Source organism: Lactuca saligna, chromosome 5 (genome assembly GCF_052625555.1).
Source record: "Lactuca saligna cultivar CGN05327 chromosome 5, ASM5262555v1, whole genome shotgun sequence".
NCBI classification, from domain to species: domain Eukaryota; kingdom Viridiplantae; phylum Streptophyta; class Magnoliopsida; order Asterales; family Asteraceae; genus Lactuca; species Lactuca saligna.
Genome location: NC_136421.1, coordinates 309,071,947 through 309,087,833, shown reverse-complemented (window position 1 = coordinate 309,087,833; position 15,887 = coordinate 309,071,947). Strand labels below are relative to the sequence as shown.

Below are 15,887 nucleotides of genomic sequence, written 5' to 3'. Positions count from 1 at the left end.
TTGGTTATAGTCTTGTGAAATATTATTTAAAGGAATTGTTATATTACGAAGCTTATTTAAAAAGCAATCTTGAACTAAAAAAAATAATAATAAGAAATATTATTTAAATGTATCTGGCTTACTTATGAGTGATTGTTCATCAACCTTCGAGTTTTTATAACGATAAACCATACACAAACACACTTATACCTCTTGCGATGGATCTCCATTCAGTCTCTTGTACACATGTATACTCTCTTACTTCCATGTGTTCTTCTTTCCATGCCATTCCCTCTTACATGTCACTCCCTCCTTCACCTTCTTCCTCCATAAAAACCTACCTCTCGCTCTAAGTTCGCCACACACCTTCCATTCGCCACACCTTCATCTATGGCGTCCAAAGCTTCTTTGCTTCTCTCGTTCCTCCTACTCTTCTCCACCTGCCTCGCCCACCACCAACAACAACAGCAGCAGCTGCCGCAAAACCAGTGCCAGATTGGAAGAATCGACGCTCTTGAGCCGTCCGATAGGATCCAAGCCGAAGCTGGAGTCACTGAGTTCTGGAACGCCGATGAGAAGCAGTTCCAGTGTGCCGGCGTTGAGTTTCTCCGACACCGGATTCAACCTGGTGGACTTCTCTTGCCATCCTACGTCAACGCCCCTCTCTTGTCCTTCATCGAAAAAGGTGTTTTATTTTTCCTTTCCAGACTTTGAATTGGTTTAAGAATAGGAATTCATGGGTTGTTGACTTGTTCATCCGATCTCTACAGGAAGGGGTGTTCATGGGGTTATATTGCCGGGATGTCCAGAAACCTATGAATCTTCTCAGGAACAACAGTTTTCCGGTCAGAGTGAACGCAGAGGCCAGAAGTTTCAAGGGTTACAAGATCGCCACCAGAAAGTACGGAACTTGAACCAGGGAGATGTTGTTGCCATTCCCGCCGGAACAGCTCACTGGATTTATAACGACGGCGAGACCGAACTTGTTGCTGTAGTCTTCTTCGACACTCAGAACAGCGCTAACCAGCTTGATCAAAACCACAGGGTAGATGAATAATATTACATTACATTAAACTATTATTAATTACCAAATTTAGAACTAACTAAAAGATTCGAGCTTATAATTAAATGTTTCAGAGATTCTTCCTCGCCGGGAACCCTCAAGGTCAAAGCGAACAACAACAAGGTCAGAGACAACCACGCAGACAACAAGGCCAGTCCCAGCAGGAGCAGCCCTACCGCAATGCTGGCAATATCTTCAACGGTTTCGATGTGGAGTTCTTAGCAGAAGCATTCAACGTCAACAGGGAGACTGCTGAGAAGCTTCAAGGACAAAGAGACCAAAGAGGTCACATCGTTAACGTCGAACAAGATCTTCAAATCATCAGGCCACCGCAGACCAGAGAACAGCAAGAACGTGAACAACAGGGAGGACGTCAAGGTGGACGGAGCAACGGTTTTGAAGAAACCATTTGCAGCTTGAAGCTAAGCGAGAACATCGATAACCCCACCCACGCTGACTTCGTAAACCCACAAGCCGGCAGGATTTCAAACCTCAACAGCTTCAAATTCCCCGTTCTCCGGCAACTCCAACTCAGCGCCGAGAGAGGCGAACTCCACCCGAACGCAATTAAGGCGCCATTTTGGACATTAAACGCCCACAATCTTGTGTACGTCACCGACGGAACCTTGAGGATACAGATCGTGAACAACGCCGGGGAGTCAGTTTTCGATGATGAGCTCAGGGAGGGACAGGTGGTGGTGATCCCACAAAACTTTGCAGCGATCAAGAGAGCCGGTGAACAAGGGTCAAGGTGGATTTCTTTCAAGACTAATGACAACGCTATGGTAGCTAATCTTGCTGGTCGTGTATCGGCGCTCAAGAGCATGCCCGTGGATGTGGTGGCGAACGCGTATCAGTTGTCAAGAAATGACGCTCAGAAGCTGAAGTTCAGCCAGCAGGAGTTGCTTTTGCTTAGCCCCAACACTTATTCTAGGAGTTAGCAGGAAGGCTTCGGCTTAAGTAAAAGTCTAGCACTGAGTTTACGGTTTGAAAAATTAATAAAGGATGTAACAAGAGTTGTATAATAGTGCAAGAGTAATAAGACCTTAAAACCTTTTAAATTTTGCTTATCTTTGCATGCTTTTAATTTTAATGGCAAATTGCAAATTGCATCTGTTGTCATATTTTGAGAATGCAATTTTTTTATTTGATTATTAATTATTAGTAGTATAAATCATAAAAAAAGCTAATTTAATAGTATATATATATATATATATATATATATATATATATATATATATATATATATATATATATATATATTCAAAATAAATCTAAACACTTGACTTAGGATGATTACTAATTGCATCTATTTTCGTGTATTAATTTTGTTTGACTTTTCTTAAGGGATATTAAATACATCTATTTTCTAAAAATATTTTTTAATATGTGTTTTAAAAACACTTATAAAAAATAGAAAAAACATCATAAATGGTCCCTGTGTTTTTTCAGATTCTGAAGTTTAGTCCCCGTGGTTTAAAAATCTCATAAATGGTCCCTGTGTTTTCAAAACTTTTGACAGATGGTCTTTATTGCTAATTTCGTTAACTTTTGTCCGTTAAGTGAGGGGCATTTTCGTCATTTCACACCACAGGGACCATTTATGATCTTTTCAGTTATCTTTTTAGAAAAGAAAAAACTAAATATAATTATTTAATATATAAAATCTCTCTCTCTCTCTCTCTCTCTCTCTCTCTCTCTCTCTCACAGAACACATATACATACATTAAAACCAATACTTTCCGGCAACGGAAAGGTAAGCTACAACCTTGACTACTGATCGAAGAACAACGATGCGTGGTACACCTCCGGTGTCATTCTCGAAAATGGAAAGCGGTTGTGCGTCAAGTTCATGGATTTCAAGTCAGGCGACGCTGATGAGGTATTCTCTATGGGTAATTTCTCCAAACACGATGAACTGGAAGAATTTCTCCGTCGATTTCGACCGGTGTCCGTGCCGATCGAGGAGAACGAGTGCTCCACAGTGATCGAAGGCATGACGGTGTGTGCTACTTATAAAGTCGATGGATCAATTCTATACTTCGACGCCATTGTTGATGGTGTAAGTATCTTACCTATAATTTAGGGCAAATACGCAGTTTTCAATCACCTGCTCGAACAAGTAGATAATCGCATTCTATTCTTCGATCCCATTTTGTTCATAGTTTGCTGTTATCCACTGGATAGGTTTGCTGCAAAGAGCATAAACTTGAGAAGTGCGTATGCACTTATTTACTATGCTGGAAACATGGCCCTGGTGAAGGCACCATAACTGCATAAAGTATTGTTGATATATGCTTCATTATGTCTGGTGCCCCTGATCCCAGAGTTACTGACTTTGGAAAGCTTGTGATGGAAAAACTCTCTTCTCAATCTAGTCTCACACCCAAGACTCCATTTATGTCCAGAAAAACAAGCTCAAACCAAACTCTTAAAAAGTTACATGTAAGTTCTTCAGTGCATGACACTTTCTCTTGCAGTTTGTGATTTCTTGTAATAATCTGTAAAGGGTTCTTTCCTTGATTTGTAGGAATTCAGTGGTGATGTAGATCAACTAGCTGAGAGAGAGAGAGAGAGAGAGAGAGAGAGAGAAAGAGAGAGAGAGAGAGAGAGAGAGAAAGTATTGGTTTTAATGTCTGTATATGTGTTCTGAGAGAGAGAGAGAGAGATTATATATTAAATAATTATATTTAGTTTTTTCTTTTTTAAAAAAATAACTGAAAAGATCATAAATGGTCCTTGTGGTGTGAAATGACGAAAACGCCCCTCACTTAACAGACAAAAGTTAACGGAGTTAGAAATAAGGACCATCTGTCAAAAGTTTTGAAAGCACAAGGACCATTTATGAGATTTTTAAACCACGGAGACTAAACTTCAGAATCTGGGAAAACACAGGGACCATTTATGATGTTTTTTCTAAAAAATATTAAACATTAATTGAAATATTAAGTATATAAGAATATTATTATAACTAAATATAATAAATATTAATTATATTTTTGGAACCGGTAATATATTATAAGAAAAAGACCACCAAGTAGCAAGATGTTAGATGGGGCAAAATAGAAACATAAAAAGAGTTTTACAAACAATCAAAAGGGTTAATACATCATTGTGTCCATTGGTAATGGCATTTTTTCCTCCTGTGTTTGATCCATGTGAAAACTATTGATATAACATTATCTGCGACCGTTGCAGGGGAACACCTCAACTTCTTGAAAATTCGGTCGCATCGAGCCCTCCATATTGACCACATCGTACCGTAACAGATGGCTAGTAGATTACTTCGCTTTCTGCTACAATTCCCCCAATCTTTATAAAAGTGAGCATTTCTCCAATATCACCAGTCATGGGAGCATATATGTTGCACCAGTGAAATACCCACTGTCATACAGTCTGAGCAAAAGGGCATTTGATTAGGGCATGTGAGGTATTTTCATCTTCAGTCTCACAATATTCACACCTGGAAGATCCTGTTAAGATACCTCTTTTCTGCAACGCACACTTAGTGGGAATTCTATCTATACTTGCTCTCCAAATAAAGCAGTTCACTTTAATTTGGACATCATGCATCAAGTCAATCAGCACCTATCTGTAAGTGCTTGGGAGCTGTCAATCAATCTTCTTAGTTTATGGACATGGTATCTATTGCCATTTGATAAGGTACACCTCCATGAATCTGTCCCCATGGTGAGTTGAAATGTACCAAGTCTTGAGACTAGTACATTCAATTCCCTCATCTGATCTTTAGAGAGCCTTTCCTTCCAATCCCACTTCATTCCTTCAATTTGGATTCTATCACTCACCTTGCACTTCTTCTTTTTCTCCAATTGATACCCGCTACCACACCAATTGTCTAACCAGAATAGAGTATTATCGCCTGAGTGTACCTTCTTTACAATAATGTCTTCTATATTGACTCCCATTTTTTTCAGTTCATCTCCTGCCCCAACAATTCTTTTCCATACCCCTGGGATGGAACTGCTTGCCATGTAACTTGATGCTCTGTTTCTAATATTATGAATTCCTTTTATTAATTTTCCCCATAATGTATTTTCTTCTGTTCTTAGTCTCCACCACCACTTAACAATCAAAGATAGGTTAACAAGAATTTTCTTCTGATTTTTTCTAATTTATCAATTACCCTATTTGGAGCTACGAAGAGTGAAAAGAAAAAAGATGGGAGACTGCCAAGAACAACCTTTGTCAAGGTTAATCGTTCACCCATAGAAAGGTTTTTGGCCTTCCATGAGGAAAGTTTGTTATGAAATTTCTCCACGATAGGAGCCCAGTTCTTTTTTAACTTCATATTAGCCCCCACTGGCACGCCTAGATAAGTGAATGGTAGTACATCCGGTTTACAACCAAGCGGTGTTGCCCATCTATTTACCTTGTGCATATTCGCTCCTATTCCAAAAACACGTGACTTATTAAAGTTTACCTTGAGACCTGATGTGGCATGAAAGCACCTGAGAATCCGGGCTAGGTTCTTAATGTTTTCTTTATTCCATTCTCCAAGGAAGAGTGCATCATCTACAAAGAAGAGATGTGACACCGATATGTCATCATGTGGTATTTTTATCCCTTTGAAAATACCCTTCTCACACGTTGTCTTCATAGCAATGCTTAGCCCCTCCATGGCTATAATGAAAAGAAATGGTGACAGGGGATCTCCTTGGCGGATTCCTTTGCTAATCTCATATTCTTTTGTGGGTGATCCATTAACAAGTAATGATGTTGTGGCTGATTTTAAACACCCCGATATCCACATCCTCCATTTGCATCCATACCCCATTTTCCATAAAAGAGAATCCAAGTATTCCTAATTTATATAATCGAATGCCTTGTCGAAATCAACCTTAAAGAGAAAAAAATTTCGTTTCGCCTTCTTTGCCCATGAGCACAACTCATTGACAATCATGGGACCATCTTGAATATTTCTCCCTTTGACATAAGCCGACTGCTCCTGCCTGATATTCAGGCCAATTGTTTTCTTCAGTCTATTGGCGAGAGTCTTGGAGATTATTTTGTACAAACATCCAATGAGACTAATTCGGCGATACCCTCCAAGTGTTCTAGGGTCTTTCACTTTAGGTATTAGTGTAACAAAGGAAGAATTACATCGCCTGCTAATTATTCCATATTTCTCAAAGTGTCGAACGGCTTCGAATATATCTCCCTTAACAATCGACCAGTGCCTTTTAATGAAATTGAAATTAAATCCATCTGGGCCAGGTGCTTTGTCTTGTCCACATGACCAGACTTCACATTTTATTTCTTCTAATGTGAAAGGGGCCTCTAGATGCTCGATATTCATCAAGTCTAATTTTCTGAACTTTGGGCTAATGAATTTAGGGCGGGAAACCCATTTCTCCTTGAACTTATCCTTGTAAAAGTTGAAAATCTCCTGCCTTATATCTTCCACACTTGTGTTCTAGGAACCATTTATCACCAAACCATTAATGTGATTTTTCCTCTTTCTGTTGTTGACAAATCCATGAAAGAAGCAAGAATTTTCATCCCCATCGACTGCCCACTTTATTCTTGATTTTTGTTTCAAATCAAATATCTTCATCTTTTCCAATTCTACAATTCTGTGGAAGACTGATCTTCTTTCTTCTATCTCATAATCTTTGATTACCTGTTCTTCAATTTTCTCATCAATTTCCTGCAACTTTAGTTTGAGTGTCTTTAGTTCCATGACTTCTTTGGGATGGTCAGTGGCTCTCCATTTCTTCAACTCATTTTTTAAATTCTTTAATTTTGCAGCAAGATAAGCATCAGGAGCACCATATCCAACAAAACTGGACCATGCCCTAGTAATAACCTCATCATATCCATCGCGGTTCATCCATGAGTTGAAGAATCTAAAGGGTGTTTTTCCAAAATCAGCCTCTGTAGTGGTTCTCAACATGATAGGGCAGTGATCTGAGATCTCCCTAGGCAAAGCAGTTACTGTGGTCGCGGGAAAATAATTTAATAATATGGGGCATATTAGGAATCTACCTAATTTACTCATTTTGATTTCAGTTTGACAAAAGTATGTATATCGATGACCACCCATCCTCAGTTCATGTAATTGCGCTTCGCCTATGAATCTGTTAAACCAATATGCTGAAGAGTTACAGAATTGTGAATTATACCTCTCATCTTGTCTCTGTACGGTGTTGAAATCGCCAAGGACTATCCGGACTCCCATTTTCTCCGCTTTGATTTTTAACAGATCGTCCCATAGTTTCTTCTTTTCACGAGGGGAATGCGGACCGTATATGTTAGCAAAAATCGTTGATCTTGTGATTCCGCTCCAGTTTCCTATAGTGATGATGAAATGTCTTGATTTTAGCATTTCAACTACCGTATATTTTTGTGAATCCCACATACTGAGCAATCCGCCAGATCTACCCTCTGATTTCATCGCTACGTATCCAAAGTCACTTTGGTCCCAACTGTTGGGTTTTGAGCATTCTAACACTCCTAAGTGTACATGCAACCCTAAATACCTTGGATCTATGTTTTCTCTATTATACATGCAAATATCAACTTTCCAAGGTATTGTACTATTCTAGCATACAAAACTTTGAATAACACAAGTTAGAATAACATACCTTTTGTTGGTGCTTGTCTTCATGAAGCTTGAGTGCCTAGTGCCCCAAGTGTGACACCTCAAATGGTTCACACAACACCATAAACACTTGGAATAACTTAGAGAGAATTCTACACTTCATGAAATCGGCTAGCCCTCTCTAGAATGATACTAGTGGCCGATTTTGTAAAGAATAAGATCTTTATATAGTGTTACAATTAGGGTAAACCCTAATTGTCATGACTTTCCATTTCCTTGGATCCATGGGTTCAAATACACCATGGAGCATCCATGGACCATCCTATGGGTTTTAGCCCAACTTGATTATCCATGGAGCATTAGCCCACTATACAAGTATGGATGATTTACACAATCCACCCATATATTTAATTAGTCTTCTTTTGATCACTTAATTAATCCTAGATTAATTCTTGATCAATACTAATTAAATAATCTCATTATTCTTATTATTAATATACTAGAACTTATAATATATTAATAACCATAAGTGTCTTATTTCTCTCATTATAGTCTATCCAAGTGCATGATGCCATGCAACCCAAATGGACCATGCCGGGTCGGGTCAAGTCTTACCAATTATAGTTATGGACTTAGACATTAATCCAACAGTCTCCCACTTGGATAAGTCTAAAACTACTATTGCGTATGACTTCATGAACCAACTGGAAATCGTAGCTCTCAAAAGCTTCTGTCGAACTCTGACCTTGTCGATAAACTCTGACCTTTGTCAATGACTTGTCCAATAGATAAGGGATCATATATTCCTCCATTATATATATCATATGGACTGAGACATGGATTATAATCATTCTCTCTATCCATTTGTTGTTTCCCGATTTCGGATTTATGACGAATGACTAATTGAACAAATCAAATCAGTCCTGGCCCGACCGAGCACTTCCATTTGTCATCATCAAATCATCGAGGGGCCCACAAATATCACTTTTATCCCGAAGGTAAAAGGAATGGATAAACTTCGACTCATATGGCTTGTTCTACTACTTGTTGAATCATACACAAAGACACGTTTTATAACATCGAGTTACCAATGCGTTTTCGTGCAATCAATGTACTATCAACTCATAGTAACAACTCATATCTCTAGGTTTGAAGAATATAAGATATTATCGTCTCATGATCACTCATGATAAAATCCATGAAGTGATTCCAATGAACGCGGGTTGAATCCAATACTCAGAACATATGAGCACTCATGAGTGTTGTAGCCCTTTGTCCAACACCTTAGACCTCTACAAGCCAACCCATGACAGTCTTAATTCATATCTACTTCCAACATATGACCGATTGTGGATGGTTTGAATAACTTAGTCATTCTGGAAGAATGACCTAGTTTATTCGGGAAGTCAAAACATGCAAAGTGAAACACAATAATAATTGAATCCAATATGGTATCAAAACCTATGAACATAAATAAAACACATTTTATTTATCACCATATGATTACACATTATTCATTGTATACTGTTTCAGCTATCAACTTTATTCTTGAATTTAAAAACAATAGTTGTCCCATGCTCCAAGCATGTACACTATGTTTTCTAAACACTAGTCATGCCATACACCAAGTATGCATACTATTTTTGTCTACGATCTTTACTTTGTGAACTAGATCAATTGAACATAACTTCAATGATTCTCTTTTCACACTCCCAAATCCTTACTGCAAATGCAAGAATTCCAAATTCATGTCATTTAGTGAAATCTGTTAGATTCTAAACTTATATGCATTGATCCTCTTGTAACGATTATGCACAAATTCACAAAGACTTGGCAACAATCATTACAGAGTATTCCAAAGGAGATCAGCTCCTTAGAAACATCCTTCTTGCATTAAGTTTCCTAATCTTAAACAGATTGAAAATTCTAACTTTGAAACATTTCCAGATTCATTTTGACTATCACTTCTGAACAAGAGTTGCCTCCTTACAGATTATGTCAATATGGTCCTTCCAGAATTATCACTATACTTCCAACTGTCCTTGAGCAACCAATCTTTGGTAAACCTTAGATTGTCCTCGACAATTGTTTAATCCTTTTAGTCATATCCATTTCTAAACCTTTTCCCTTATTAATGCCCCAGGCATTTGGAAAATTTTAGAAAGGATGAATATAGCACATGTAATCGATCCTATATCCGAAGCATATGGGAAACGATTCATGATGTCTCACATAAAGACTAAACCAGTCTTTTGCTATAACATTTCCATTTCAATTTGCCAAGTTCTCATAATTCCGATTATGAAAAGGGATGCCGTAATCATAATCGAATTTTAGAACGCAAATAATGGACTCATATACAAAATTTCCTTATGTTGAGCCATTCCAACATGAAATTCATATATATCCTTGACTAAATGATTAAAACCTCACGATCTAAGCTTATAGATTTGAGATGAAGTATAATTTCCTCTCCCTTAATTATAGCAAAACAACTTTTTCCCAATTGAAACCTTTTGTTTCCTATAATTAACATTGCTAACTTGCAATCTTTATCATAATTATCATGCTCCCACTAACATGATGATTATTAGCATAACACTTATGCTCCCACTAGCTTTGACATGTACTCAGAAATCAGCTGGACTTCTAGAAATCAATACTTTACTGAAATTCTTACCAAAGTTCAGATTTCTGATACTGGATTGTTTTGATAGAACTTTATCAAAATCATACACCTTCCCTTAGATAGCACACTTGTGTGTCTAAACAATTATGAAGAGGGATGCCGTAATCATAATGGTTAGACCTTTTTGCCACTTTTCACAAGTCCAGGTTAGTGTGCCGGTAAACCACACACGCTCCACTAACGACTTTGAGAATGCAAATATCACAATTGCTATCTAACTAAAATCTACTAAGTGAAAGTGTTTCCTCACCATCATTTTCATGAATCGGAGAGAAACCTTATGACACTTAGATTTAATGGTGTATGTGTTCTTATCCATGTGAATTGTCAAAACCATAGTCACAAGACAAGGATAATGACAAATCCAAACTCATATGGACTGAACTCAATCTTAATTTCTTGCCACCTGGCAGCTCAAGGGCCTACCATTGCTTCCAAGTTGTTGTGCAACCAATTGAGAACTCTAAGAACTCATATACAAAGCCAACTTTGATTGGAATGGGCACAGAATATGTCAACACGATAGGCTATAAACCTTAAGTCGTGTGCTAGTGAAGAACTCAGGTATTATTCTTGATTAGTTCTTGAGACTTTCAAGACCTTTAAGACTCCCACTGTCCTCTTGACATATAAGACTCTCTTGTCAAATATTCAAGGGATAGTGCGGATTCTTTATCAAGACAAACGCTTCACATAGTTGGCCTAAGTTGGTTTTTGTTTTATCCAAAACATCACAACTTACCAACTTCAAATGAACAAGAGTAGGACACTTTTACTCTTACATTTGACACGTGTTTTAAACCTTCTTAAAGACATGTCACTCAAATTACAATCTTGGAGTATGACTCTAAGACTTGTATTGGAATGAAGTATGACTCATCTTCTTGATTTAACCATTTCAACAATTCAAGATCCCTTCTTCTTAGTCATAAGAATGCACTAAGACTTCCTTAGAGAACTAATTTTGATATGGTTTCTTAATCATTAAGATGATCACAAAACTGATACTAAAGTACTCTCCCATCTTTTTAGATTTGAGAAACTTTTATCCTTCTACCTAATTTGATTCTTCTTATCCGCTCTGCCATGCATTGAAACCTTTTCCAATGTCTCAGAGTTACACTTAAGCTTGTAAGTATAATCATATTTACTGAGCTTTAGTAAACTATGACGAATAGCCTTATATCTTTTGTGGTGGACTTAATCCGTGCACATGACTATGTACTCGATCCCTTAGTCCATTACTTGACTCACACATCCATTTGAACAAGTAATTAGTCTTAATTTTTCCAATACTTGAAAGTTCTCATTCATCATGCTATACAACTTGCATGATTCCACGTCCCGGTCCAATTGAGACTTTGGATGATGAGAATCTTTCCTTATTTGGTAAATTTAGACATTACCACAAATGAAGGAATCAATTTCATATTTCCACTCTTGCTATTAATGGAATCATATAAGCAGCAATTTTTTCCTCAAATGCCATTGTAAGGATATTTTAAAATAAATAAAATCAAAAAATTTTCTTTTATTTTAAAACTATGCGGAAAAACTTATCCTTACAATCCATATGAAAACTTGTTGTTATCTATTCCTAAGCAATACCTCATAACTCCTAAGAAGTAGCTCAAGAATCCGATCTTCAAACTATGCGATAGAAATCCATCTATGCGATTAGATTCAGCATATTCTTTCTTTAAGTTCCTTCACTTTTCTTTGATTCTTAAAACATCAACATGTGACCCAGTCACATCATGTAATAAGAATCTCAGAATAGAAACTTAGCAGAGTTAGATAGTGGACTTTACCTGAAGTAGAGTCAAACGTATTGACTTTAACATCCTTAGGTAAATTTAGCAGCTTCGCAACTAATGACCCTTCCTTTAGCAATATAAACATATGGACCCTTTGATAATGGTACACGGGACTATCACAGACTTAGCTTTTCTCTTTACCATTTGTTCAACCTAGTTGACTATGGTCAATCCCTTTCCATTGGGAAAAGAATGCTTTTATGTATTTCCTATGCCACTATTGTCAATGCCCATCAAGTTTTGAGGAAGTTGATCTTAACAAATAGATAAGATCATTAAGGGTCTTGTCATAGTATGTTTCATAGGTTTTCCAAAAGAACTCACTATGTGACTTAGAAAGTGATTGAACCACCAACTTTCTCAAGACTTTGACACCCAACTCTCCCAGCTTGTCAATATGTGACTACATCTCCAAGATGTGACCACACCAAGACCTTTACTTGCCAATAGGGCTCAAGTGACCTTAAAATTTTCAAGAACTTGTGGGGTAGGGAGAATAATTGGAGGAGGTGAAAGAAGTATGATTTCCATTGGAACATCATCTTCATTTAGGAAAGTTTGTTTCAAGAGATTTGGAAAGATCATAAATGTCTAAACCAGACATGTTTTGGTAGATATTCAAGATAGTTGATCTTAAAGTCCTTAATATGACACCCAATATGAAATATTAAGGCTAGGACCCAACAAACTATTTTATAACTTAGAAGAGGTATGACGTAATCCAAGCTATAAAACAATTTGAAGGTAGGTGAATGACGATTCGCCAATTTCCACCAAGATAAACGAAATGTATTATTAGGTTTTCATTGGTTTTGAAACTCCTAGATCTTTGAGATTCATTGAACTGTTCAATGGCATGTTTCAATCTTGAGTGTGCCCTTCAGGTTTTGTGACTGGGATGCCGAGGATCACAAAAGAAGGTGTGAAGTAACCATGCAAATTACTTGGTACCCTTAAGTGTTTACCCCTCAATCGATGTGCCGGTTAACCACACACGCTCCATCGATACTATGATAAACATTAAGTTACCCTTTGCCTACCTTGTTAAATACAAGTTAGTGTGCCGGTTAACAACACACACTCCACTAACCAACTTAAACAAAGTGCAAAGTGTAATTTCATGGATTAACACCTTATTCACATTTTCCTAAGTAACTAAGATTGGGTATTATTAAGAGTTTAGTTACTTAGTATTTATCATTAATACTTTTAATGAAGGGAGAATTATAGTCCTGTCAAACCCGTTCGGCTAACGACCCTCCACCAGTCAAGCAAGCGGTGGGTGAGAGTGGACACCCATTAAGTTGCCATTTTATAGGCAACAACCTTATACCCACCTTATAGACTGGCTTCGTGAATGAGGCGTACTAGCGGTAAGACTGACTTTACTTTTATACATATATATATATATATATATATATATATATATATATATATATATATATATTATTAACTTATAATATTATAAAGTATAAGGGTTGAATTTTAACTTTTAAAATTCTAAGGGCTAACTTGGAATTAAAGTATTCATATGAGAAAACTTTACAAATTCCAAAACTTGAGGGCAAGTTTTGAAACTATTCAAAACTAATTAATTCCATAACTTATGTGTTTAAAGTAGTTTTAATCCAAAAACTCTTCAAGTTCCATAACTTGAGGACAAGTTATGGAAGACTTTAAACTAATAAAAGAATTAACTTTTCTTTATTTTATAACATATGGAATTAATTAAGGTTACACTTTTTTATTTATTTATTATTTAATGAAGAGACTCTTGGTCCTCCATAACTTGAGGACAAATTATGGAGTCATAACTCCAATTAATTAGAACTAGACTCTTCATTTTGTAACCTTTGCCAACTTTTATGAGCTTTATGAAACTTAAATGTGACTTTTCATATAACTTGAGGACAAGTTACAAAAACACATTTTAGAATCAACTCTTAGATTAATTTGGATTGAAAACAACTTTTTCACTCAACTTTTCTATTAATCTAAGCAACTCATAAGAACAAGATAATTCAAATCAAACTTTTTCATGTAATTAGTCTAAACTTTAAACTAATACAAAACATGAATCTATTGACAATTAGATTTGAAATTGGATTAGCATGAACATTACCACATCAAAAACAAGTTTATAAGTTCAAAAACATCTTAGGGTAATGTTTCTAGTCCAATTCCAGCCAAAAAGGTCGAATTTATGTTGTCTGGGGGTCCAACTCGTCGAGTGCACTAACCAACTCGGCGAGTTGGATGCTTTTTGCCTTGGACTCGTCGAGTCCCTTCATGGACTCGGCGAGTCTGCTGGGCAGACAACAACAAAACTCGATTTTTCAGCTTCTATTGCAAGTATAACAAGAAAACAAGCCTTGGCTCTGATACCACTGTTGGGTTTTGAGCATTCTAACACTCCTAAGTGTACATTCAACCCTAAATACCTTGGATCTATGTTTTCTCTATTATACATGCAAATATCAACTTTCCAAGGTATTGTACTATTCTAGCATACAAAACTTTGAATAACACAAGTTAGAATAACATACCTTTTGTTGGTGCTTGTCTTCATGAAGCTTGAGTGCCTAGTGCCCCAAGTGTGACACCTCAAATGGTTCACACAACACCATAAACACTTGGAACAACTTAGAGAGAATTCTACACTTCATGAAATCGGCTAGCCCTCTTTAGAATGATACTAGTGGCCGATTTTGTCAAGAATAAGATCTTTATATAGTGTTACAATTAGGGTAAACCCTAATTGTCATGACTTTCCATTTCCTTGGATCCATGGGTTCAAATACACCATGGAGCATCCATGGACCATCCTATGGGTTTTAGCCCAACTTGATTATCCATGGAGCATTAGCCCACTATACAAGTATGGATGATTTACACAATCCACCCATATATTTAATTAGTCTTCTTTTGATCACTTAATTAATCCTAGATTAATTCTTGATCAATACTAATTAAATAATCTCATTATTCTTATTATTAATATACTAGAACTTATAATATATTAATAACCATAAGTGTCTTATTTCTCTCATTATAGTCTATCCAAGTGCATGATGCCATGCAACCCAAATGGACCATGCCGGGTCGAGTCAAGTCTTACCAATTATAGTTATGGACTTAGACATTAATCCAACACCAACAGCCCTTTACGTTAATATTATTGACATCAGTCAATTGGGTTTCTTGTATACCCAAGAATGATATGTCATTCTGAACTTTGAGTCTTCTTACCCATTCGGTTTTGTAATCGTCGCCGAATATTAACACTGAGACAATTCATTTGGGGATATTCATCTCTCCATTTTTACCCATAACTTCTTGTAGAACCGGATCCCCTATATCAATTTGGAACCCTAGGTCTTTACCGATTGCCACAGTTTTAGCTTCCTCCATAGATGTTATGTTGGAATCGTCTTCCTTTTTACCTTCAAGAGGTACCATCGACTCTACCAGCTTATGATGGGGTTCAACTTCCATGTGGATGTTTCTTTTCCTTTTCCGATGAGACAAACTTGCTGATGAATCTTGCAAATTACTAACACCAACAAGGCCCGGAGAGGGGAATGACCCAAAGCAGTCCATAGGGTGTCCATTAAGCGACCCAAAGTTTTTTTACTGACCCACCTGAAGTATTGTCTCCTATTCCAAGTGAGTATAGTTGTACTGTGGACCCCATTCCAACTTCATTACCGTGTCTAGATTGATTGTCGTTACATTTTTCCGTTATTTTCTCAGGGTTCGCATGTGACACTTCCACTT

The 15,887-nt window shown here is 36.9% G+C and overlaps 1 protein-coding gene across 1 annotated transcript; it reads left to right on the top strand.

Annotated features, from left to right (window-relative positions):
* The first annotated feature begins 253 nt into the window (after positions 1 to 253).
* LOC145048561 (11S globulin seed storage protein G3-like) lies at positions 254 to 2,084 on the top strand. Its single transcript, XM_078997094.1, has 3 exons — positions 254 to 664; positions 750 to 1,024; positions 1,117 to 2,084. The coding sequence occupies exons 1-3, from the start codon at positions 370 to 372 to the stop codon at positions 1,981 to 1,983; spliced, it is 1,437 nt and encodes a 478-aa protein (XP_078853220.1). The 5' UTR covers positions 254 to 369; the 3' UTR covers positions 1,984 to 2,084.
* Positions 2,085 to 15,887: the final 13,803 nt, after the last annotated feature.